This window comes from Myodes glareolus, chromosome 13, assembly GCF_982192425.1.
Source record: "Myodes glareolus chromosome 13, mMyoGla1.1, whole genome shotgun sequence".
NCBI lineage: Eukaryota > Metazoa > Chordata > Mammalia > Rodentia > Cricetidae > Myodes > Myodes glareolus.
In genome coordinates, this window is record NC_142038.1 from 18,528,556 (window position 1) to 18,556,178 (window position 27,623).

General features: G+C 39.9%; 1 protein-coding gene across 18 annotated transcripts in view; it reads right to left on the reverse strand.

The window, feature by feature from the left end:
- Tcf4 (transcription factor 4) overlaps positions 1-27,623 on the reverse strand; it is a 343,415-nt gene that overhangs the window by 43,066 nt on the left and 272,726 nt on the right. For all 18 annotated transcript variants that reach the window (XM_087895926.1, XM_087895929.1, XM_087895927.1 and 15 more), the window contains 3 exons: positions 12,547-12,652; positions 8,860-8,993; positions 2,881-3,013 (listed from right to left, as the gene is read on the reverse strand). In XM_087895926.1, coding sequence (XP_087752052.1) covers positions 2,881-3,013; positions 8,860-8,993; positions 12,547-12,652 — 373 coding nt within the window. The remainder of the gene's footprint in view (positions 1-2,880; positions 3,014-8,859; positions 8,994-12,546; positions 12,653-27,623) is intronic.

Below are 27,623 nucleotides of genomic sequence, written 5' to 3' on the forward strand. Positions count from 1 at the left end.
TTACTGTTTGTTTTCCCTACAGGATCATGTGTGTAATCTCAAACATGTGTCAGGCTATGTGTTCCTTATTTACCAATTATTTAATTAGCCCTGTTTGTTCTTTGAGATACAGGCAATGTAGTATTTCTTTATTTCCTGCATTCAGAATGAGTGAGTATATGCCAAATATTTTCAAAAGTCTACAGATGTATTCTATTAGTCTGCACTGTTTGTTGAGGAAGCACGCTGACATCAGAAGAGAAAGCTTCTCTCCGCGTTATGCAGACATGCTGCCATTGTTGCCCCCCTCCGCACACCAAACCAAAGCCTAAGAGGACTCTACATAAAGACACATGAGCACCAGAACAGCGTGAGACTAAGGCTTTTAACTGGACTTCAATTTTCCTCTGCATTTGTATACAAGGCATAGGAGAGTACGCTATTTTAAGGCAGAACATACTGGAATATTCAAGAACGTTCTCCCTTAAAGTAGCTTTAAAGTCACTTTTGAATTTACGCAAATTTAATAAGGGCACTTTTCTCCATAAGGCTGAATCACCAGATGAACTTACTTTCTAAGAAATCAGGATGCCTTTCTATATTTTTCTAATGTACTTTTTGAGAAGAATACTGATTCTTATAAAATAATTTAAGTAGTACATTTCTTACAAATCCTTTGTGTGGGTTCTAAGAGTTTTATATTTTTCTTTTGAAATTGGGGTTCTTTACTATCGTCTGGCTCTTTGTAGGAGTCACCTGTCCCTCTGCTGTGCCCAGGTGACTGCTGTTTGCCCATCAGATAACGAGGAGAGGGCCATCTCAACAAGCAATCTTTATTCTCACTGCATTGGGCAACTAACTGGGCAAAGTTCACAGAGAATAACCTGGACCCCAATCTCTCTTACCCAGTGACGCATGCCTCAGTCACACAAAGACTGAAGATCAAGTCTACACAATAAGGTCTAAAAGAGAGCCCAAGTGTGCTTCCCTGAACTCGAAGGTCTGTTCCACCTCCATTATCTTCCTTAAAAAGACAATGACTCAAACCACGAGTAGACAGGAAATCTGTCATGTACGAGGATGAATGACCGGCCATCCTCCATAACCAACCTCATGACTGCAGAAGGGGCTTTCCATCTGCCAGACCACACTGAAGTGAAATGCAGCTCAGTCTTTCAGTTCTGCACTTTTCTTTCTTTCTTCTTGTTTTTCAAATCTGCCCAGACTTCACTGGTAGCTAATAAAACTTCCCCCGTGTGACCTCTGTCCACAACTCCACAAGGTCAGACTTACAACACACTTGTAAAAGTTCTCCTATGGAAAGTTCCAGAAATGGAAACTCATTCCGAAATTTGCTTCTCTGTGAGTTGTGATAGGAGACGGCTACTAGGTGGCTCATCTCAAGTGTGAAATAAATTACAAAATAAGCAAGCGAAGGTATTAGTTAGCCAGAAATTATATTTTCACATTTTAATACCAGCTCACTCACCAAAATCTATCCCACATAAGCGATTCACACAATCTCCAAAGAAGAAAAGAAAAGAAAAAAATTACAAAAAAACTAAAGCAATAAACCGCAGCCTGATGTTTTCTCTAAAACATACCCTGAGTTTTTCACCAGTGACCCTCTGGGAGCGATCTCAAAGACCCAGCTGTTACAGTTTGGATGGGAAATGTCCCCCACAGGCTCATGTATCCGAACACTTTGTTCCTAGCTGGCGGTGTTGTTTTGGAAGATTGTGGAAACTGTGAGACATGGGACCTGGCTGGCAGACACAGGCAACTGTGGGCACACCACAATGGGACAGCCTGGCCCTGTTTCTGCTCTCACCCCTGTTTTCTGAGATGTAATAATCTACACCACAAGTTCTACCTACCAAAGCAAAGCCCTAGGTCATTCTAGACTGTGTGTTTTCAAACCATGAGCCCAGATGCAACTCTCCTCTCTTGAACTGCTTCTGTGAGGCATCTGGCCACACAACAACTATCTAAAGCACCTGTCAAGGGTGGTGACAAGTGGACTAGAGTGGGCTGTGACCAGCGAAGTCTTGGGTTTTCTGAAGAGCCTGGAGTGTTTAGATGTGCTATGCATCAGAATAGGAGGCCTGTCAAGACTGAGCCACAGGTAAGAGGCTGCTCTTCACCAACCAGTGTCTTGTCTTTAGGAGTAGTCGAACACCCTGCCTAGCTCGTCCCTCGGGAAAACAGTACTGGCAGAGATCCATCAGCACTAACGGACCACAGCAGACATCAGAGGACTTGAGTGCATGATGCCTTTGGCAGCCACAATCTTCCTGAGCCTAAACTTATTACAAAGCCCACAGGAAATAATTTCTGGTCCACTGTTACCCAGTGATTTTTCCGATGTGAACAAGTACTATTTCTCTTCAAGGCCTTCATAATGCTACATTCTCTGAAGGTTATAGTCATCTAGTTATTAAACGGACTTTTAATAGAAAATTTCATATAAACAAATCTTTGGAAGACAGTGACACATAATGACGGAGACCTCAGCTAACGGTCAATCTCCGGCTGCTATTAAATGACATCCATTCTCTTATCTCACTGGTCTTCTATGAATAACCTTAAGAACAATTAACTTCCTCCTGTGTTTGAAAATGTGAGATGCAATAGAATCTGCATTTACTTAAACCTTTATTTAACTTAATGACTCATAATGGACAACAAAGCCAAGTTTCAGTTTCCTGTCACCGAAAAAAACAAGAGTGACTATCGGCAAGTCAGTGATTATTCCTATTCAATACATTCATGTGTTCGCTCAGCGATATGCAAACATGTATTGCCTGCCTGTAAGTCCCTTCCGAGGAGAGAAAGAGAGCCCTTTATTATTAAACCCTGTCACGGAGCACTGGCACCTGGGCTGGCATGGGCGTCACTCACCCATTATACTGTCTGTCCCGTTGGCAGGAGGTGTGCAGGACGAGGTGCTGTAGTGGTTTGTGCCACTGCGATGGAACGTGGACATCGGAGGAAGACTGGAGCTGATGTCTGCTGAGGAGTGGGATGGGTAGCTCTGGGCAGGGGCAGAAAGGAGGAGACATCAATCATGGCATGCTTGGCATCCTGATGCGTCTTCCAAACTCATTGGACTGCAGCCTCTCGGCATCTCAGCCCAGTCAAGCAAACATCCTGCTTCTTTCTACCTGCTTTTATTTCTAAATGACCAAATACACAGAGCTCCAAGGTGGATTTGTGGTTACATCAAATGTCAAAGAATACTCTATCGACCTAGGGCACTAAGAAAAGATTAAAAAAAAAAAAAAAAAAACTCCAAATCTCCAAATCATTGGTTTTAAAAAAATATCATCCCATACACTTCAGAAACATACACAACTATTTCTGTTACTCCTTTGTGGCCTACGGGACAAGTGAGAAAGATTGTACTACATAATGAATACAACACACAGCTCTCCAGGGTTCATGCTACATTGGACCCCAGCCTCTTACCACTACATGGTCAAATTATAGGAACCTTCTTCTTCTCCAGTTGGGTCACCTTGCTGAATGGATCTCAGCATCAAGAACAAGGTAGGAAATTAAAAAGTTTTCAAAGAACTGAATGCAAATTCTCTCTGAGGTATGAGTGTAGGAAAGCTCGCAAGCGGCTTTGATGACTTGACTCAGGACTCAGAGGCTTGCCTATGCTTTATTTTACTCCGAGTTCTTTCTTTGCATGCTTCAGATCCAACTTAGCTGACTAGAAGGTAAGAGCATCTTTGACGGGTCGCCTGGTCTCAAATTCAATGGCTAAGCCAGTTGTTCAAATGATTTAGGGTGGAACATGAGTTGGGCTATACCCATCCTTAAAGGAACATGTGTATTTACAAGGACACCTCAAGCTCATTTCCCACAAACAAACAAACAAACAAACAAACAAACAGAAATCCCAGTTGTTGAAAATTGCTCCCATTTTTGTTTTATAAGCATCTGAATGTGCTATAGATATGTTAACAAAAAACATCTAAAGATAAAAATTTTCCTGGCATGTAAACAATTAATAGTCTACGAGTTCATATTATATCAATATTGCAGTTGCATTTAATTACTTAATTTAAAAATAGAGACTGGGCAATGGATCATTATTGTCTCATGACTAGAGATGCTTTTAAAATTAGTTTTAAAATAGAGCTACTAGGTACTGCAAACACCAGGAAGTACTAAAACCCAGGCATTTGTTCAGAGGAAGGGAAGTGGTTTCTTGGTACTGGCCAATGGCCTTGGGGAGTTCTGGTCCCCTAGAAGACCCTCTCTTTGCTTATCACTGTCTCATGAGATCAACCTGCATTCTGAACTAGACCAGGGCACACTCATTCACATGCCATTCATTGCTTGCTGTTTAAGTGCACTCCCATAATACTGTAAACTCCCTTAAGGGGACGGGGTGGAGCTTATGCCTCCACATGCCAGTGGCTAAGTAGTAAACATACGACAGTACATATTAATGGACAGTGGACTCAAGTATGACTTAATTTGAGAGGCTACCAAAGAGTCCAGGCCACACATCTGCATTTCAGAGCTGGGTCTGCCAACGACACATGGATGTCTTTGAAAATACCACCTTCATGTAGTGAGATGGATAGACATAGAAGATGTCAATGAGAAGGTAGAGGTAATGCACATACTTGCCTCTAGGCCTCTTGTTAAAACTCATTTATACTTGGGATTTGAATCTCCTAAGTTGCCCATACAATGTTCTCTAAAGAATAACGGAGTGGGGCTGGAGAGATGGCTCAGCGGTTACACTGACTGCTCTTCCTAAAGGTCCTGAGTTCAATTCCCAGCAACCATGTGGTGGCTCACAACTATCTATAATGAGATCGGGCGCCCTCTTCTGGCCTACAAGCAGGATACTGTATAAATAAATAAATAAGCAAACAAACAAACAAATAAATAATTTTAAAAAAGAATAACAGAGTGGGGCTACTCTATAGCATAAATATTAAGAAAGACTAGATAGGACACAGGACTTGGAAAACCAAACTTAGAAAAGTTGGGACACAGTTAGTTATGCTCTGGAGAAAAAAGATTATTATAGAAGCAGAGAGAGAAAAAAAAAGACCATGTGGGAAAGAATTCAAAGAGAGAAAGATGGCAGGACTATACTTTTATGGAGTGGTATTGCTTGCTGAGCTTTGCAGAAATAAAAAAAGAAGATTTCGGAAAATGCAAAATATGATAAAAAGATTATCACAATTAGATGATGTGACAGGGAAAAAAGAAAGTTATGACTGAGACTCTCTGGACCCTCCTAACTTAGTGGCAAAGGGAGGCTAATTTAGGACATGACACATGGGCTAAGTGCAGAGAACAGGAAGAAAAAATCCCCACAGTTTTATGGGGAAACCAATGTAATGCACACTAAAGCAGTTATTTTTTAGAGACACATAGAAAACTAGATGTTGAAACAAATTAATGAGATTTATAACTAGATTACTTTTCAATGAGAAGTAACGTTACTCAGAGAAGTAATAAATACAGCACAGAGAACATGAGTGATGGATGTCTCTTTTAGAGATATAAGGACCAACTATCAGAGATTTTCATGATCTCTCTCTCTAGCTATTACTGTCCACGCTGCTTACTATAAAGTGTCAAGGCTTTCCATGCCCAAGCTGTTAATTTTTTTTTGCTTCAATTTAGAATCTATTAATCATGCAAGTGTTACAAACATTCACATCGGTGATGTCTGTTAGTGACGTGTGTGTTGGTGATTTGAAAATTCAAATATCTTCAAATTGGTAAGAATTTGAATTCTAAGACACTAAGAATGAAATAATGCTATAGGCCAAGTTAGGGGTTCATAGTCTTGGCACTCGTGGCCTTTTGTGACAGATATTTCATTGTCATAGGACTTTACTATGTGTATGGTCACCAGCATCTCTGGCCTCTACCCACTAGACCACGGTAGCATCTGTATCCTATTTGTAAACACAAACATATTTCTTATGCATTGTCCAATGGTTCCTGATACCAGTTGCAAATTACTGATGCACAGAAATAAAAGACAAAGGAACTTTCTTAATGTTAAAATTTCACTTTTCCTCAGAACACTGCTAAAGTTATGTGTTAATCACATGAGGCAATGAAAACACTATCCTGTTTTCAAACATCTTTGCCAAATCATCCAAACTTCAATTTTCTATAAAGACCCATTCCAAAACTTAACTAGAAACTCCATTCATGAGAATGGTTCTGTGTATGTATCTGCACCACGCAGTCATGAGCTAGGGGATTCAGTTATAAAAGACAACACTGTACAGGGGATTTAAAAATTTCAAATTGGTAGCTTGACAGTTGCAGGTGAAATGCATGGAGCTGAAACTTCCTAATTATACAGTCTATTATCACAGGGCTAATGATGTTTCCAAAACATTTTACCTTTAGAGATAATATGGTAGTGGTCAAATTATACCCCCAAATAATCCAGGGAAATCTCTCTTCCTCATGAGCTAGCCCCTTGCAGCATGAGGTTAGCCAAATGCTACAGATTGGAGCTGTAGGGAACCATCACTATTTTCAAGATAAAAGATGCTGGCTGCTGTTGTATATTCAAATTATTCCCAATCAGTGTCAGAGTCTTCAAAGTCACTTCAGAGAGAGATTGTCATATGGCTAAATACTGAAATTACAATGATAACTAGATGTAATAATTCAATACTTTCACTCTCAGTGGGAAAACTCATTAGGATACATTACCAGAGACCTTATTCATTTACCCTTTAAAGCAAAAATTGTACTCTCTGAGATCTGCTAATTGGTCATATTAGGAATGGGAACCTGAGTTCTGTGATGGACACAATGCTTTATCAACGCAGTTTCTCACGTGAGCCACTGAGAAACTACTTTAAAATGAGCTTTCTCTCTGGACAATGATACTGTTTTGATTCATTAAAATTTATCCTAAAATGTACTTGGTTTCTGGTTTGAAATGATACCTTTTGTGCATCTGAGCATAAGTTAGGGGCTCCTTCCTCATGCAGTGAACTTTAGTGGGATAATATCAAATCAGAATGCAAAATTATAAAATATGATAAGAAAAGAAATAATTTTAGGGGAAAGAAAAATAACATGTGGACAAACCTTCACAGGACTGAAATTCTAACACTTAATATGGTACTCCAAACATTAATTTGTCATCATAAATTCCCTAGTTTTGATTATGAATCCCAGGCAAAGTAGGAAATGGTGTTGGATAAGTAAAAATGTTACAAAAAGATATTCTATCATAATTACAGTTTTTATTTCTCTAAGCTTTCACTCAAATGTGTCCATGTAGGGGGTGGGAAAAGAGGAAATTTGAAACTCAATCATTTGCTATTTGCTGAAAATGTGCTAAAATCGGGGAGGTAAAAATCAGGCCACTCCCATCACTACCACCTACTTCTCAGGACCACATGGTGTCTGGAGCTCTAGGACAAACTGACAATGGATTTACAAGGATATCAGAACTTTTATATCTGGAATCTTTCGGCCATCAGAAAGGGATATAAAGCTGCCCCACTATTTCTTCTATATATGCAGTGATTGAACAGAGGAGAGCAGAGACCACAGGAATCCATGAAGAATTTCCGTGATCAGGACAGAGAAAAAGTAATAAATGTGGAATGAGGAAAAACAGCAGGAAGAAGAGGACGATAGTTATAACCATGGCCATAGACTTTCCTTCATATCTGTGAGATTTGAAGTGTGTGTGTGTGTGTGTGTGTGTGTATGCATGTACGCGTGTATCTAGCATATGGATATGCAGGTACATGCAACTGTGTGTGCACATGAAGAGACCAGACCAGGGTTTTGGATGGCTTTCTCTATCATGCTCTGCCTCACTGCGCTGAGATGGGTTTTCTCACTGACCCTAAGGCTCTCCTTTTCAACCAGATGGGCTGGCCAGCAAGAATCATTCGTCTCCCTTTCCTACCTCCATCCCCAGCGCCGGGGTTACAGGCACACACAGCCATACCCAGCTTTTTATATGAGTGCTGGGGATTTCTCATGCTTACACGTACTGTTGTCTACTGAGTCATCTTTCCAGGCTGTGGAATTTTATTTTTTAATTGTATTCTAATGACCAATGAATTCAAGTCTTATGTGACCTGCATCCCACACCCAACTCATAATCTAGACATTCTTCTTCTACTTAAAAATAGGTTTAAGTACACAAGTAGATTCTTGGTTGTGGTAGATTTTATGCCTAGAGATAGGTGGCTGATTCTTCGGGGACAAGGAATTATACTATAGAAAGGTGAGAAAGCAGAAGACATGGCAAGAGTGGAAAAACCTTACTTAGGAAAGACTTAATATTGTACAAGCCAGGGGCTTTCACTGGGCTGTTCAGCAAAACAGAACACACGTGGCACTTGTGTGGAACTAAAATTATAAATCCAATGGACGTGAAAATTCCACAGCTTCCTATTCCCAACAAAACTACATAGAAAACATAAACCCTTTCCATACAGTAGGTCACAAAAGGTCAACACTGACATAGAAATCCCTGTGATCTCAAATCTTTCCCACCCCACCCTTAGCCGAGCGTTCTCCAGAATTTTAGACAGTAAAAAAGGCAAGGCGCTGCCACTGCTAAAGCCCGGAACTCAAAAACATTGTGTTTATCAACCAAAGGAAGCTGACATCGCCATAAAGAAAACAGAACAAAATACAATAAACAAAGGACAATGACAAAGAAGCTCCACAAGGTTTACAGAGGTGATCCGCGTCTGTGGGGCCTTTGATCGCCGAAACAATAAAACTCTAAGAATAAGAGGCATGAGCTATTTTTGAATCTTTGCACGGTCCTGGCGTACACACAGAGAGGAGACTCAGAAACTGGCGGGTGTTCACCCCATCCCCGCGAGCCTTCCTTACCAAACGTTCATGGGGATGCAGGCTGCAGTAGCTGCTAGACTGCGGAATATGAGAGGAGTTGCCCAGCATCCCTCCATAGCCAGGCTGATTCATTCCACTGGAGGAGCTCCAAGGGTCACTGCTGTGATGGCCATCTGGAAAGGACAAAGAAAACCATGGCTCTGCTGAGGCATTCAGCCTTGCCTTTTAGAATAGGGTTTCTTCATATACTTGAAAATAACCTCCTGTTGTGTATTCATCTTTGTCTTGCTTTTCTGATGACATCATACGATAGTCATCACTATTTGTCGCTCCCCCTCCCCAGTGACTTTTTATATTGTCAAACAAGCAGAAACATTTAAGTTAGTATTCTCAGTAAAAATTCAACTGGAAAAGAACAGAACATGGTTCTGTGAGAATTGTATCACGTCAGCAAGGTGTTTCATGCTGGAAGAAATCCCTGACCACTGCTTTTATGAAAGTCATCTAAAAAGTTAAATTGTTCCCAAACTTGGAGGTGAAAATAAAATAGTTGAGACATGACAGAGTTGGCAGGGCTACCAATTTTAAGAGACTACACTGCAATGACTACTGGAAAAGAACAACCCAGATTTAGAAGGCTGGATTTCATTTCTGTGCCATGCGCAACATGGAGAATTAATGTTGGAATTATCTTACAGTCAGTGGGGGAGATATTTTTCAGTCCTAGGTCATTTTGGAATTTTGTATGTATGTATGTAGCTATCTTAAATCTTCAGGAGCAATGTGAGTATATGCATGCCTTAATATAGATGTTATCACACAAAGAAAATGAACAGACTCTGGATTTCATAAACAGATGAGGTAAAGGAGTTTAAAAATCATATAGAGATATCATCTTAAAGTCTCTTCTAGTGTGCAGGTAATCTTCCATATTAATAGAAGAGAGGCAAGCTTAATGATTGCTCCCCGCTGCCTGGTCCTGTGGTTATATAGATTGCAATTGTTTCATTTTGATTTCTCAAACAAATGTAAGGGAAAGAAACAGCCTGAATCACTGCTAATCCACCCAACCTTCCCCTTTCCTCAGAAGCTGAACAGAAATGATTAAGAACTGGATCTCTACCAAGACACCAGTTCATGCTGAAGGAATACAGGTATGCCTTGCTGAAAACAAACTCATTTTGACAATAACATGTACGTAACCACAGTCTTTTTACACCAGGCAATTTTCATCTGATATTTTATTTCATGAAGTTGTGTTGTTTTTTTTTCACTGAATATTTAAACTCTGAAGTTAGAATTTCAGAACGACTCTGTTCCGTTGCAGAGCACAAAGGAAGAGATGGTCGATTTCCACCTTTAAGAACCATGTAAGCAAACTTGTATCTGCAAGTTTGACAGCTGTGGGCAGGTAACCAAAAGATGAAAAGTGAAGGTGAAAATAAGAGATTACAATGGTAGGTTTAAAATATGCCATGGCAATCTCCCCCACCCCCCACCATTATGCGTCTGCACAACTGCATATTCGTCCAAACCCTGATAGGATCACCTTGTACCTAACCCTAACCCAGAGGGACTGATGTGAGTGAGACAGAAACATCAAGCCACTATTTCTGTGATCACCATGTTCGGGAACTCGGTGTTTTCAAAAAGTGAACTGTTTTTGGAGGGTGTGTGTGTATGTGTGTGGATGTGTTCATGTGTATGCAGTCATGTGCAAGTGCAAAAATATAAGTCAGAGGCATCTGCCATCTATATGGGCGTTAAGGATCCAAACTCAGGTCCCATCTCATCCAGCAACAAGCCATCTCTCCCAACCAAAAGTTAACATTGCATAAACTTCAGATTTTTGAATGTAATACTGAAGATTAAATGTCACCTTAAACTTATATATGAAGTTCAAGACCACTAAGACTTTGAACTGAGTGCACATCTGACAAATGAATTAGGAATACATATCACTGAATAAGCGTTTTCCTGAAATATTCTGACAGCGCGATGCATGGTGTGGCAGTACACTTAGGATTGTTAACACAGCGTACGCTACTCCACGCAGACTTATAAAAATATGTATTTTACATAAATTATGCTTTTCAGAGTAAATTAATATTTATCACATCCCATGATCTTGGCATAATGTTGTTTTGAAAGAATAGAATTAGATGTGTGCAAATTAATTGTGCTCATCATAAATGTCAACTGAAGATTTTTTTGAGTATTCATATGCAGAAAAACAAATCTGTTCCCCATAGTTTATGGGGTGTGCTGTGGAAAGGAACTTACTGCTTTAATCTACCTGGCCTCTTTGCTATGTGCACCATTCAAGGCAACCCGTTTCTCACACACATAGTCTATTTTCTTAATGAAAACCTGATTTTTTGACATAAAAAGTCCTTGAGTTGGCAGCATGTGTAGGACATTTTCTCCCATGGTTTGTAGCTGAAGGCAGTACACCCATTGTCATGGCACAGAATGTACTCAAGTGATTAGCCACTGACCCTTTGAGAGTTACACCTAGGTCAGGTCACAAAGACAGAGGAAACCATGAGCTCAGTAACGTGTGGAACACATTCTCCCTGACCGCAAGGGACCCGCTGCATTCTGTTTTATAGACTTTCTGGAGAACTTCACATGCAAACCAGCAATCTGAAGGAGCTAACATGGAAGGGAAAGATCATCTCAGTAGTTTCAAGTGTGCCCTCTGCAATCTTAGTGAGGCACCAGACCGCTCGATCCCTTGGTATTACTGCCCCAAGTGTGTTATCGCTCCCACGTGTCAGTGTGTGTAGAGCAGTGTCCCTTTACTGTGTCAACGTATACCCAAGTAAGGTCCACACATCCGGGCAGAAGGAGTTAGAGTTGTGTATTTTAGGAGTTTAGAAAATCACACCTCTAAACTCAGGGTATCTTGGGACTAAGACTGCCATAGTTTTAAGCATCTTAGATATGACAAGGATGGAATCCATGGCTCCTTCCTCTTAAGAGACCATTTATGAAGTAGCTGGTGTCATTTTGATGATCCCAATCTTTTCCAACTAGTAGGAAGGAGCAGAGTGACCAGAGGCAACAGTATAAGCTCTGGGAATAAATAACTATTTGGTTTTTTTTTTAAATTAAATACAGTGGATAATTAAAAGAACACTTAGTCATTATCCACAGTGAAGCGAAAATGTCCCTGCCATGTATTCCTTGTGCGTGGAATTCAAAATTCTCTTTTACCTTAAATAAATTAGTAAGTCACATTGTATAACATCCCATGTTTCAATGGGTCACTTATCTTTAAATGGAACCTTTATTCTCACTTATACATTAGTAAGTGGTTAAAAACATTTATAGATGGTTGGGCCCAAGGGGAATCATTTTCCTCTTGGCTAAGTACAAGATCTCCAAAACATACCCTGAGCTGGCTGAGATGTGCCTAAACACACATACGTTTGAGAGATGGCAGAGACACTGAAGTCCAACAATCTTGAAAGACCAGCAAGGCATTTGTTTTATGTGGGACAAAGCAATTTATTTTTAACCCATTAGAGGTCAAAGGACTTTAATGTAAAAGAAAAACCGTTCTCGGTAACTTTGACTTAATTAGGTATGGAATTCAATTCCTAAGAGAGGAAACACCTCTATCCCCATCCCCAAACACCCTTGTCTATGATTTCATTTCTTCTGCCCTGTGTATAACACTAATGGCTTATGGATTTTCCGGCGGGCAAAGAAGGACCTTACCTTGCATGAAGAAGGAGCTAGGGAAAGTGCTGGCCGCTGGTTTGGAGGAAGGATAGCCTGGCGAATCCCTATTGTAGTCGGCAGTGCTTGCTGAAGGAGCATAGACCTGGGGAGAAGAGGACCACATGAGTTTGACTGTCTACATGGATCCAAGTATCTCTACATCTATGATTTGATGAGAAGCTGGCACAAAACATAAAATTTGGAAGCTGTAAGAGTCTAAACCTGATCCAACCCGAGAAGCACTGCCTCCTTTGGATATAGCAGGAAAAAAAGTTCTGTATATTTGTGTTAACATAAAATCATCAGGCATGAGATTTTCCAGTCCAGGCGAGAACATTGCAAAACATGTCTAGTGGCAAATACACTCTGCAGGCCGGAGTAGCCCCCGTCTACAGATTCCTTTTGCTTTAAAACACAGATGGCCCACGAGCATGTTAGAAGCAACACAGAAAGTCCTGCACACAGTCTCTCCTAAAGATAGACCAAACCTCTACCTTTCAATTAAAAATTTCACTTGCAAGGCAGGAGGGAGGGAAGAGGTAGGCAAAAGGAGGAAAAGAGGAAAGGAGGGAGGGAGAGGGTGGAGAAGGAGGGAGAGAGAATGAACATGAACTAGGAATGAGTGATATATATATATATATATATATATATATATATATATGTTGAACTATTTCATGCACACAGTGTCTGCAGAGATGCATGAAAAAAGGCCATTAAGAGCCTGGATCAACAGAAGGACCACCAACAACCAGTGTGTACACAGGAAGAGGGGCTCTCCCTCTTTTTTCAAGTGCTTATTATATTTATGTGTACAATAAACTTTAAAAGTGTGCCAAAAACTTAATTTATTTAACATTCGTTTATGAACCCTCATGAGACTTGGGGAGCCAGAGCCTTATAAAAATAGCCCTCATGTTTTCTTGTTTATGTGTCCTTGAAGCAGGACAGCATCACAGCAAAGCATAAATTCATAAGGTATAGTTTAACTTTAATTGGTTCTCTCCCTTGCCTTTTCTGCTAAATATAATCTTTTCTTCTTCTTTTTTAATTCCCATTTTCCTTTGCTCTAAAAGTTCCTCTCCAGATGGTTGGAAAGACTGAACGGCTCATCCTCTTGATGAAAATGGATACCTTCCTGCCTCCATTTTGAAGCAGGCAGCGGCTCACAAACTTGGCAGTGAGCCTACACTGATATTCACAGGTCACAGTGAGAGGGAGGAAATTCACCAACAAAAAGGCTGCGGCAGGATTACAAAAAAAAAAATCCATTTTTTGCCACATATATCAAACACTCTAGAAATTAGAAATTATATAATTCTCTCAGAACATCCATGACTCATAAAGTGTGAGTATTAATTCCAGGTTTAGGATTTCACAAAGGCTAGGTCCACAGAGACAGATGTGGGAAGAATGCATCTGTATCTATACATCAAATAAATGCTCCACATGCCCTTGAAAGTCTAGAGGTCCTGGATGTTAAACAAAACAAACCCCACCAGAAAGAGCCGCTCATGCTGTGGGCAGCAAGCATGTTTTCACCCTGAGTCCCAGAGGGATTTAAGTCCCATTTTTCATCGTTTTTCAGTTTGTATTTTTTCTCTAACCCTTAAATATATGGACAGTAATTTATTTCTGTTTCTACTGCGTTCATAATAAGGGGCTGGAGGAAGCCCCACTTCATTCTCAAAGTGTCTTTAAGAAACAAAGAGTGAACTTTGTTTCTTAAACAGGCAGGGGTCCAGCCTGGGTCTTTCCTGGGAACGAGACAGCCAACAAACAGGTGGGGTGCTACCGCTGACTCAGAAAGAGCCCAAGTGGGGGTAAAAGGGCGAGAGAACAATACCTTCCAGGAAAAGGGGCAAAGTGATCACTAAATCACCACGTTCAAATGCCAGAATGTGCCTGCACACCACGGCTGTGGTATGTTCATATGCCTCAGCCTGACATGCAGCTGGCCCATGAGTCCTAATGTAAGCTGAATATACTCTGCATTGTTTTCCATGTTTCAGAAGTCAATACATAGTTACTGGGAAATATTGGCCTTTTCATACTATTCTACTACCTGTGTACAGGAATCAGCTCTTGGAAGATAATTTATAGCTTAATTTTAGTAACTACTCTACCGCTACTACTCTTAACATAACATAAACAATAGAAATATCAATACCATTAGATCATATTAGCATGGTCCCCTGCCCTGTGAAATTATTTCAGATATTTGGGAAAAGATAGGAATTTCTATCATTACTTTATTCTACAAAAGAAAGCTACTTTGACTCTGAATTATGAATAAATTAAAATACCTAAGGGTAAGATTGTTTAAGCAAATTCTTCAATACTGCCTGCTTGTGAAAGAGCATCTACGAGATAAAAATATTTCAGCACACACTCTGATGTGTAATGTATGATTTCCTAACGCTGTGCAGTTGTTCATTCTGGAGTTTTTCAGACAGCATTTCTCTATTATGTAGTCTTGGCTGTCCTGGATCCGGTGTGTAGAACAGCTGGCCTTGAACACACAGATATCTGCCTGCCTCTGCTTTCTAAGTGCTGAGACTCAAGGCTCTTGCTGTGATGCCAGCACACCAAGTGGGGATTCTTAATACAAGGTGAAAATTCCTGATAACAGGAAAAGGAGCATATTTTATGCTATTTCAAGGTAATTTCTATGTATCTTCCAAAACAAAAAGTCATTTAGAGAGCAACTTAGATGCCTGTCACTCACATTCCATTTAGATGCTACGCTTTTTTCACCTCAAATGTCACTTTAAGGCAAATGGTCTTTATTTTTGTTGCTATAAGTGAATTCTGCATAAATATGTTTTTGGAAATTTGAAGAAATGAAAGAATGTACTTGCTTCGACTTGCCACACTTTATTTATTTACCAATAGCTGACTGATGTAGGTGCTGGAGATGGAATAGAAGCTATGGAACATTCTAAGGAAACATTCCAGCCACATGCCAGCCCTGCCCATGGGGCAAAGCATGAGTTTTAACATTCAGAAAATTCAAAGTGGAAGTTCAAGGAACTGTTTCAGTACGTGGAACTTGTTAGAGCTACACAATTAATTAGTTATTATTCTTTATTTTTCATCATTTGATAGACACTGTCATTTAAAATGGTACTGAAGGTAGGAGAGGATATTTACATAAATTGCAATAATAATGTTCACACTACCTTTAATATTTCAAATTTTAATGACAGTGACAGTCAGTGGGCTGCTCTACTGTTTCTACTTGATCATTTTGTCAGTTTCTTAGTTCCAAGCGGTCTATGTGGCATTTTCCATAAATTGTTTTATAATGATATTAATTCCAATAAGTCCTCATATATTTGCCACCTTATTATTTTTCAAGGTCTACTGAAAGATTACTTACCTAACTGGAATTGTTTTTAACAAGATATACCAGAAAATCAGGTAAAAAAAATTCAGCCCAATTTGAAAGGAAAACTCCAACATCACTGCAATATATTTAAGTGATTTCAATAAAAAGAAAAGGAAAATATCAGGAGAAACAAAGACCCATACTCCCCTAGAAAGACAACTTTGATCAAAATGGACACTGGCCTCTGACCTTTCCCATAAAAGGAAGGAAGGAAGTGTGAAATACTGCCAAATTAGATTGGGGAATGCTGGCTGGAGCCAACGGGGCATCACCCTTCCACTCAAATCATTTGTTGAGAAGAAGCCTCCTGGAAAATTAATAATTTAATATATTTTGCATCAAAGGTTGGTATCACCATCTTCCCTGTCATAATTATGAATTTAAAGTAAAATTACAGAAGCTGTAAGCTTAACAAAATTGTCTAGGTAACACTAAACTACAGATTGATGGAAGTATAAGAATAATTTTATTTTACAGATAGACTTTCTATTGTAGCCATGTGGAGATGGCACATGCCTTTAATCCCAGTACTGGGGAGGCAGAGGCAGGTGGATCTCTGAGTTCATGGCCAGCCTGATCTACAGAGTGAGTTCCAGGGCAATCGGGGCTACACAGAGAAACCCTGTCTCGAAAGAAGAGAAGAAAATAATTTCTATTCTAATTTGAGACCTACGGTAGGCACATTCACTGAACCCAATGATCTTTTCGAGCCACCAAGAAAATGATATAAGTTCTTCTGACATTATAAAAAAAAATTTCAAGTGGTAACGCCCACCCACAAGCCAAGTGGAGGGAGTGTGTTCCCTAACCTCCCTTCTCTTGGCCTCTGGATATCATTCAGGAGGATTTAAAAATATCAAAGGTTAGATTGCTCAGGATCTCCGCAGAGCAGTTTTTGTGGTAGAAGTTCACAATCTAATTCTTCTAACTTTCATAATGATGGGATACGCGGTACTACCAACAATACACTCCAGTTTGTAAAGCTGAAGAACGGTGGCGAGGGGACGTGGTGAAGTGTACTGGTCCTATGAGCCTGACTGTGAGCATGAGTTTCAGCATTCCAGTTTTAACCTTTCTGGTCTCCAGGTTCCTCTCTCTACAGTGGACTCACGGGACCTATTCTGCAAGCTTGAGCGAAGTAAATGGTACTTTGGGTTAAAGTAACTAGAATGGATCCCGACACACTGTGGACATGTAAAAAAAAAAAATATCAAACCCTTGTGTTCACGTCTTGTTGTCATGACTTCTATTAAGCCTACAAATGCAATTTAGAAAAGTTTGCCTTTTCCCCATTAAAAATCTGCTAAGCAACAATAAGGCAGAGAAAGTAGAACTGCACATCAAAGTCTGTATTCTATTAAAACCAATACTTCCTTCCCTTTAAAAAAATTTTTTAATGATTTATTTTTATTGTATGTGCCTTGGTGTTTTGCCTGAATATGGATCTGTGTGAGGGTGTCGGATCTCCTTGAACTTGAGTTACAGACAGTTGTGAGCTGCCATGCAGGTGCTGGAAATTGAACCCGGATCCTCTGAAGGAGCAACTTGTGCTCTTAACTGCAGAGCCAACTCTCCAGTCCCCAATTCTTTCTTCTTGAAGATGAGACATTCTTTATTTTCACACTTCTTTTATTTTCATATTTTTAAAATTAGATCTTATTTATTTTCATATATTTTAAATTATAATAAAATGACAGTATTTTGCTCTTTCCCTTTTCTCCCTCCAGACCCTCCCATGCCCTACTCTCAAACTGATACTCTTTATTTTAGTCACAAGTACATACATGTGTATGTAAGAATATGTATACATGTATTCATGCATGTATGAATACGTAAACACAATCCAAAGGTCCGTTTTTGTTGTCTCTGTGTAGGATAAGACATTCTTAACTATCAACTTGAGTTTGACTTTTGTGATAGTTTACAGAAAGTTTTGTGGGATCTCATTAGTCTCTTTTTTTCATCTATACCAGTTTTATTTGCATATTGCAAGGCATGCTTATGGTAATATCATGCATATGATAAGCAATGTGCTTCCTGCAAGGGAATTATAACTCAGAAGAGCAGAAAGAAATGGCTTCAGACTATGTAAAATAATGGTTGATGGTCACCATACTGTATAGAAGGTCTTCACTGCCCCTTCATGTTACCACCCACTCGTGATTGTGCAAGTGCAATGAGCATATGCAATTTCCAAAGGGAACTGTAATAGCTGAAACCGCGTAAGGCGGTAACAGAAACAGCAGGAGAGTTCCAGATTCTTACGGAGTGTTACCGTACTATCCACAATGAATGGAAAAATATCACATTAAAGTAGTGCCACAGATGCCCACTCAGAGCTCAGATCTCGGGAGATTTTACACATGGTCTTAACTGAGACCATCAAACTCTCACACGATGCGAGTTTAGCATGCACTTTGGGGTTTGTTGGCCTCCGCTTGGCCTTTGAAGCCTCATATTTGACCAACTCATCACACAACAACAAGGTAGACTCTCAGTTCTTTCACTCTTTCAAGGACCTGGGTTTCAGCTAGAAGAAGGAACAGCTCATAGGCAGGATTGTGTGCATATTCACAAGAATGAGATGGTCAATGTTAGGTTCTATGGGACTGAGTTAAAGTGACATTGTCAGCTGAGCTGACACACAGATAAGGAAGAGGAAGATGCACTTGAAGAACCAGCCTCCAGACTAGATATGCATAGGCTTGGAAGGTTCAGGAATTACTTAGATCTGAACTGAACTCACAGGGTTCAAATTTCCACTCTCAGAATTCATCATGAAGATTTGACAAAACAATTTATCTCTTGGGGCTTGGTTTCCTTGTTTGTCCAATGGGGTGATTCTTACTATAACGATGAGTAACATCAAGCCAATCACAATCCCTAATCAATCACAGGCACTCAATAAATGCACAAAATTTACACTTTGCCAGAAATTTACTCATTGCTTCCCAACAGTGTCTTGAAAAGTGCTGTCGGATATGGCTATCACTAATAACCGGGGGTTATTTCAACTGAACTTACTGAAAAGCAAACAGTTTTCAGTTGTCAGTCATGTTGGTCATGTTTCAGAAGCTCAGGAGCCACAGGTATCCATTGGCCACCATATTGGCCAGCTTGAGCACAGAACTGCCTATACGTAAAACATCTGCCAGACAGTGCTAGGGTTGAGACGAGACCGTCTATAAGGAGGGGCTGGGTATGTTGCTATGCACCGTAAGGAATTCTGCCTCAGCAACAGCAGCTTAGCTGTGTCTCCTTTTCCCCCAGAAAGGAGGATCTGTTTTGCTGAGATGGTGGGAGAGACAACTCCAGGTAATCCCCAATACAGTGCTTACAGCTGACATACAACCAATGTCCACCTGATGGGATGGCAGAGAGCTCCATCTACTGCCTTTTTATTTTTAAAGTCCTATGCAGCATTACAAATTCAAGCCCCCCCCCTTTTTAAGAGCCATCTACTAAAATGATTGAAAACTATACACCAAGGAGGAGGAGCTGTGGGCCCCAATCTCTGTCTATGTTGGAAATGAAACTCATGAGCTGCAAGTTCACTTTTGGTTCTAACAAAGGCACGAGAGCTAGACATGGTACTGTCACCCTGCTTTTTGGTTTTTAACAGTAGTTTTCTTGTTATCAGTGACTAGATACCTTATTCTTTATTTTCTGTTTTTATTATGCTGAATTCCTGAAGACAATCTCTCTTTTTCTATGAGTTCTTTAGAGGTTCCCCTTTCCTTGGCATGTCACCTCCGCACCTGCCGTCCTCTGCTGCACTTCCTGGGTTCATGTTTTCGAAGCTCAAATGAATTCAAACTCATTTTGCAAAACAGGCAGAAGTTAGAGAATTGGCCCAGGCGTGTAAATAGCGAGCCAACTCTGCCCACCCTCATGATCCTCTTCCAAAGTCTATTCTATCGACTGGATTAAAAAACTTGAAATGGCCACCAAATGGAGAGTTAACAGGTTCAAACAGTTCAGTCACATGGCCTAAGATGAAAATGCAGTTAATCACGCTCAGAGACACAAAAGAGTCCAAGCCCCGAGCCAAGAGCAAACTACAGGAATTGCACCCCTCCAACTGATACATTCTCAGTCTGCAGTGCAAAGTCAAGGAATATTGAATGATGAAGAGAGGAGAACTCTTCCTTCACATCCAAGTGATGGTTAATGACCTTACTGTGATATGACTGAAGCAGTAGTCACGTTTGGAGGTGCAAACAACAGTGCCTACAAGTCTCTACTGACACACAGAGACATGCTGCTTACAAATGGAAAGACAGCCACAGGCACCAGATGATGAATCTGTGGAGATTTTACTTCTAAGTAAAGCCCATGAAAATTTCAAACGAATTAATCAAACAGTTCTAAGTGTTCTAAATGGGTTTACAATGAAGATTTTATTTCTCAAACTATTTTTATTGTCATTCTGGGGCTCACGCGAGGGTGGGTAGGTCATGGGAGAATATTTCATGACTTTTCAAACATACATGAATCTCATCGATTATGTGTGAGTCATCTATGTTTTATTGCTACTAACAGAACAATATTTTCTTTTCATTCTACCAGGTTACATCACAGAAAAACTTGAGAAAGAAAATACATATATTCCCAAAGAAGTTCTATGAACTTGTAATGTATCTAGATTAAATTCCCACAAACACACATCCTGTCATAAACACCACATATCAATTTCCTCTTCCAAATAGTAGTTGACTCTTGATTATCCATTCAAGATGGAATGAATGGACAGTGAAACCTGAAGCCAAATCCTTTAAGTTAATTTCAACCAGTAGATTTTTTTTTCCTCACCAAGCAAATTTCCTGGTTTCTGTTAAGAGGCAGGAGAATTGTAAGCAGTTTTATCCCTTCCTTGCTTGTGTCTTTGTTAATGAAATGACAAGTAAAAAATATCAAGAGGGTGAAGAAGGCAAAAGGAGAGAAAGGGGGAGCCTAAGTAATGTTCAGATTGCAGGTGGGCAGGCAGCGGCCAGTGTCCTCCTTTCCTAGCCAGTGAACTCAGTCTGCTAGGAGTTCCATGACAACACTGGTGACAGTCCCCTTGATGCTAATGTACGTGCCTTCCAGTAACAAAGCCCACCAGTCACTGCAGAAAACCTGGTGTGAGTTATGGCCCTGCATCTCTGTCCTATTATTTCTTCTCTCCAAATAAAAAGGCAAGGCTATTGCTTCCACTTTCTCTCCCATGGATAACTTCTGAATATTTCCTTAAACCTCTGACCCCCTTTCCAAACTGATTTAAAATGAGCTGGGTGCAGCCTTTGTAGAGATTTATGGGGGGTGGTGCACATAGACGCCAATGAAACCTCTGCTTTCCTCAATAAAGAAGCACACTTAAGACAGAACTGCTACTGCTGACCAAGTGGTCACATTGCACCTTAGATGTTTACAAGGGCCAGTTCAGAAAGCATTTTCTAAGTGGAGTCACTGAAAACCCAAGACAGTAAAATGGCCAGCAGAGACTGAATAGATTCTCTCTGTTACGACATCACATATACATTTAAGGTTCTGAACTCTTGGCATATACTACACTATTGAAATCTCACATCTACCCTTTCATAAGACAGGCAGGGGGTATCAAAGAGAAATAAAGGAAGGCAATTAATAATGATGTCCCAACTTTGCACACCTTTCCATAACTGTAAAGAGACCTATTACCAAGGCCTGAGAGGATGCAAGTTCTTGTCATGACTGACAAGGCCAACTGATGACAATATACACTGCTAACCTTTTATCAAAAGTAACATATTACTTTTGATAGGTCAGGCATAGGTCCAGCCAAGTTACGTGTATAACTTTTTTCTTACCCTTAGCCCATTGTTTGACTCCCATTGCATTTTCACAGATTAAGATCCCGAGGCACAGAGAGTTTACATAACTGAAGAGCTCAACTTCGGAGAGCTAATTAAGTGGCAAATTTGAGATTCAGGATCATGTAGTTCCATTTCAGACTTGATCTCTTAAGTACTATGATGGCAAGCTTTGATGGTTATGCATACTCCAAGGTGACTGAAAACCGGCTCCTACCAAATGTTTTCCAAAGTTCTGACCCTAGCAATAAAACAGCCACTTTGTCCAAAGAGGACAGTCTCTATGGGAGCTACTGCAAGAAACAGGATTTTCTGACTGTGGTTGCACTAAGGAAGAGAAGGTATCCATAAAGAGTTGATTATTGTTTCTGGAGACACAAAGTGATACAAAGTCATCTGCTAAGAGTTCTGTGGGATTCAGTGATGAAAACAACTCAGGACTAAACACAAGAACAATAAGAAGAGAAACAATATCACCTGTGTGCTAAATACAGTGTGGACACAGCCTTATCTGTGTGGGCTAGCCTCTAGCTCCAATGATTAATTTCATTTTTACAACTGCAGTTCTCTTGCGCTCCACATTAACTGAGCAGACGCCATGTTTGCTACTGCATTCAACGTGGTATATCACAACAAGGTCCACTTTTCAACATCGTGAGCACCTTGGCCTGAACTTCAAGGGCCTTAGATGAACCAAGCTACTCCCTGTTACAGGTCTCTTGAAACACTGACTTGCATCAACCCTGGACCAGCTGAAATCTGACTTCTTCCTGGTTCTGTCATTATTTCACTCATTCCCACAGGAGTTGGCCTCACATCACAGGCTCAGGGTTGGCACAGAGAAAATACTGCGGATGCTAAGTACATCACAGCTTCTTAATATGCTCTTGACACCTAACTAAGTTGTTACCCAACTTTTATTGATGGAATGCTCATCAGGAAATTAAAGATAATGTTCAGAAAAACCTTTTGTATGACCACAACAACTTTTCATCACTCTGGCTATTTTAAGTCTTCAATAGCTATCATTCTACCACAGGTTCTATCTTTATTTACACTAATCACAACGGATTCTGATCTTCAGGTATGTATAACAGATTATCTCCTATCTCAATGCTTTCTTCACCTTCAGCAGCCAAATGGTATTTTTATGATGACAAGAACTGCTCAATTAGGAGGTGTTGAAACATCAAAGTAGTGTGTGTTGTGTCTGCCAATAAATAGCTCCATGACCTCGAGAGATACTGTTTTCTCAGTTAAATAAGGGCTCCAAATTCTCAGGAAAGCAATTTCTATGACTCTACACTAATGATAGGAATGAACTCTAATTCCAGCGCTGATTATTGCTGTTATCCTATACTGTAGTGGCCTACAAGAAGTTGTTCTAAGGCTATCTAGTCTACCTGGTCATAGAAAAAAAGAAGGTTAAGTGCAATATTGTTTTTTTAAAGGCAGATACATTTGAATGTATATATGAGTGTATAGTGCCTATCATAGAGGTTCAAATCTCACTAAATACAATGAAGGAAACATGAATAAAGCATTACAGACAAGATACATAAGAGAGTGAGAATATTATAACAACATAGAGAATGATATGTATTCCTTGGTTCCACCAGGATAGATCTTAATGATTCCACTTTTCACTGTATTTATTGTAAGAGTAGAGGAATCACCATAATGGTCCATCCATTATGATTCTGAAAGCACCACTCTCTACTTCCCTTTGAACTCCAGTACCTAGGCTCCTGCCAGACTCATGAATATTAACTGTTGTGGTATGAGTTTTAAAAGGGAATAGTTCAAATTTAGGTACCATTAGGTACATAAATCCATTTCACCGTTGAAGACCTAGGTCAAGGCATATGACTATAAAGAATAAAAGCCTGAAACCCTGGGGATATGTCATGGCCACAAGACTATTATTCAGTACATCTTCTATCACTTCACACCTTTGGGAAGCAACACTACAGCTCCTTAGAAAGACATTGAAGAAGCTGGTGAAGTTATGAAGAACCAACAGTGTTCCCGGAAGGTTGAGTAGAAAAGAACATGTTCATGATTTTATAATTTCACCTCGTGGAACCCTAAATGAGTTATCTCAACTTCTCCAAACCCAAACGTCTTCAGTTGTTGTGCCTGCATACAGTAAACACATTCGCCAGTTCCCAATGCTTGTCAGGAAGGGAGGAGAGGCATTCAGAAAGTTGTTCTAAATACAAACAAAGGATAACAATTTCAGAAGTAGAGACCCAAAAAATAAGGGCAGACTTGGACTCCACGGGAAACTGAGAAGATGAGAACAGGTAGAGGCTCCGTGACCAAAGGGCTGTAGTCACATACTTTGACATTTAACTTAATCGCATAAAAGGAAATTTTGTTGAATTCTTTAACTGATCCATTGTTCAGGGTTGAAACTATTCAACCCTTATTATTTTTCACAATCACTCTGAGATCAACTGTCTATCCAAGTGGTCGATCATCCTACTCACACTGTATCATTAGGAGAAAGCAGGCAAGAGAAAGGTTAAGTGTCTAAATATCCCTGTTGTCATACAACTAAATGAGGTTAGGAACTGGTCCACATCCTACATCTTTTCAGTCCAAAGTCCAGGTTAGAAGGGACAGCCCTTAAGCCAAATAGCCTTACAAATTACCAATGGTCTAAGCAACCTGAAGGTCACCTTTCATATCAGTAAATGATGTTTACTGATGGCGAGTGGAATTTCCAGCAAACTCTAGGCTGTGCTTTGAAACATCAAATTTAGCACTGGTGCTTCAAACAGATGCTTTCCTCTCTCGTGTACCAAGAGAGCTGTAATGAACACTGCGTCTCCAATCTGCTAGAGTTCTGAACAGCCATGGTACACTGCAAAATTATTACCCCATCTCCCCTTTCACTGAGCTGAAAAAAAAAATGTAGGAATTATCTCTTTTCTGTTAAAACATATGGCCTTAACTACTTTCAATGGAAAACAAAGGCATGAAATAATTACCAAATGTAGGCCTCTGTGGCACAGATTGAAATGAAAAAAAAATGGTATGCAAATTGTCAACAAGCCAATCAGCTTCCTCTCTGCTCCTCATGTCAGTGCCCACCTCTCCTCCATACTCAGGGAAACTTTAGGTAAAATCAACCAGCCATAGTTCCCCAATTTAACTCAGAGCAGAGTTTCCAGCTAGCACAAGGCTAGAAGTTTCTGGATGTACAAAAGAAATATGGAGAAACTACATTCAATAACAACAGTTATTTCAAAACTTCTTCAAGGAAATGAGGGATTAAGAAGAACCTTGTATTTCTGACAAGAGACCATGCAATAGAAAACTAAGTAGTCAACAATAATTAGTTTGTGTCTTCAGGCATATTCAAAACATAATTAAGTTGGCTTTCTTTAATAGTGAATTTTAGGTATTTTTTCATATGATAATTTTTTCCTTAATTTTGGAGACAAACAGTTCAACCATTTACTACCAGCTATCTTAACAATATTTTGGAAAAAAGTCAGTATAAATATATGTAAATAATACCAATTTCTTTACTAATGCAATTACAGTAACCATGTTTCTTTGATGTCTGAGAAATGTAACTTTTAATAAGCCTCTTACTTTAATAATCTTGGATTTTCAAAACAGAAATGTCAAACCCAGATGGTTTCTTAATATGGATAAAAGGGGAACAGTTTAAAAAGTTCAATCTTTGTTCATATAATTAGCAAAGAATAGATCTTCTCTTTGGAACTTCCTAATCAATAATCAAATAGATAAAGAAAAAGAAATTGATATGCATATATTTTATAGACAGTCTGTGTATAAGGTAACATTAAAGTCAGAAGTTTATGAAATATGGGCAGAAGACTAGGAAATAGCTGTATAATGGCTGGGATGCTCCACTGGGATCATGAAAGTGTTTGGAAACTAATCAGATGCCATGATAGCTCAGCATCCCGAATATACTAAATATACCTGAATTGTTCAGTTTGTACTGGTTACTTTTTCCTTAACTAAAAGTCAATCAACTAAACAAACAAATATAAACTAAAATAGCACATACCAGGTCTTAATTCACATCCTGTTTCGTAGAAAAGAAATGACTTCAGACCCATATACAGCGAAGACTTATGTGTAGGAAGACAGATTGTGAACCGTAGCTCCAGAGTGCTCAGTTTTGCTGTAATTTTCTAGACAGACAATTAGGTAGCTAATGTAGTTAGTTAGAGGAACAAAGGCTGCCTGCCCAATGGAATGCAAACCGCCGTCCTGCCCAAGCCACTCGCAGTCTTTGTCAGCAGAGATCAATACTCTCCCCTTCTACAGAAACGAGTGTGTGCTTGTTTCATGACAGGTCTTAGGTCAGTCCCTCAGCTATGAGAATTGGCCACTGTAAGCAGGAGACGTTTCTAGGTTTGGCTGTGTCACTAATGAATTGAACATGGGCAGGCGATCCACTTTGTCGCACGACATTCATTGGAGAATGGGACCATGCTACAATGAGGTCAGATCTCAGGGTATCTTGTTTACAGAGCCTGCCAGCAGACAATAATTTTGACAGTTTTCTTTATAGCAGACTACTGGATATGTAGGCAACTTACTCATCTCTTTCTTCTGACAAGCTCAGGGAGTAATGGGTATTTGTGTGTGACATCAGAAACGATATGGACCAAATCACCTTCTGACAAAGGTCATTTCAATAACGTTAATGGAAGATTTTTCAAGCTTCCCTTTCCATTTAGAAATGTGTAACTTTGTGAATTACACCAGCCTTATCTTCCATAGAAGACAATGGTCCTGCCCTTGCCGGTCATTTTAAAGGCTACACTGTAAAGCATAACCAGAGCAAAGTTTTTCCAGTAAGATGTATCAAATAAGTGAGGAACAGAAGCAGAGAAACAGAAGGCAAGTCTTCTCTACTCCCAATGTTTAGTCATCAGATTACCAACTTTGAAGGGCCTTCCCAGAATCTTTCAAGTGTCAAAAACTGCCCTCAGAATCATTAATGGTGTTTCTGAGAGGACGGTAGGTAAGAACACACAGAGGCAGCAGCGCTGGAGAAGAAATTAGACTGACATTGTACAGTTGCCCCAAACTGATGTGCAAAGTTTCTCAAGGCTTTCACCACAGTAGGGTCTCTGAATCTGACTTACTAAGGTGTGCGGTGGAACTCAGTTTTCACAGCCCATATTCTCAAAATTAGGTTGCACGAAGCTCTAAGAAATCACAAGCTGCAATCACTTGAATTTACCTGCTCCACTCCAGTCTGAAACTAAACAGAGCCATAAGCTTGGGAAGCAATGCATCACATTGGGGGGTAGAATTAGGGCTCCCAGATAAGAAGACAGCAAAGAACAGAACTCTTAGCTGCATGTGTCCCCTAATATAGTTCTCTCTTTCCCCTTGGATGCTTCCAGGGATTCCCCTGCCCCCATCTGGTTGAACTGGACCAATCATTCTGCCATTTACACATGTTCTACTTTCCTAAAAGTCTCCGTTTTACCCCAGTACATTTGATGTCATGATTTCCTATCATTCCTTTTGTTTCCTAGTAAACAAGGTGCCAGGTGGTTATCTTCCAGTGAGTATTCCTGGATTTTTCTGCCTTGATTCCCATTTGACGTTCATTCCTGCAAACGTGGGAAAGGTCGCCTCATCTATCTTTCTTCTGCAGCCTGAGATTCCTGATCAGTGTTAGCAGAGTACACTAAAGATGTCTATTGACTCTCTTCTGTCCAGTTTGTTCAGTGATAATCTAACACTTGCTCATACTAAACATGAAACAAATATCAGTGAGATGGCTTAGCTGTCTTGCAAAGCTTCTAGCCACCCCCAGAATAAATAACTTAGGAAAGATACATTAAAGT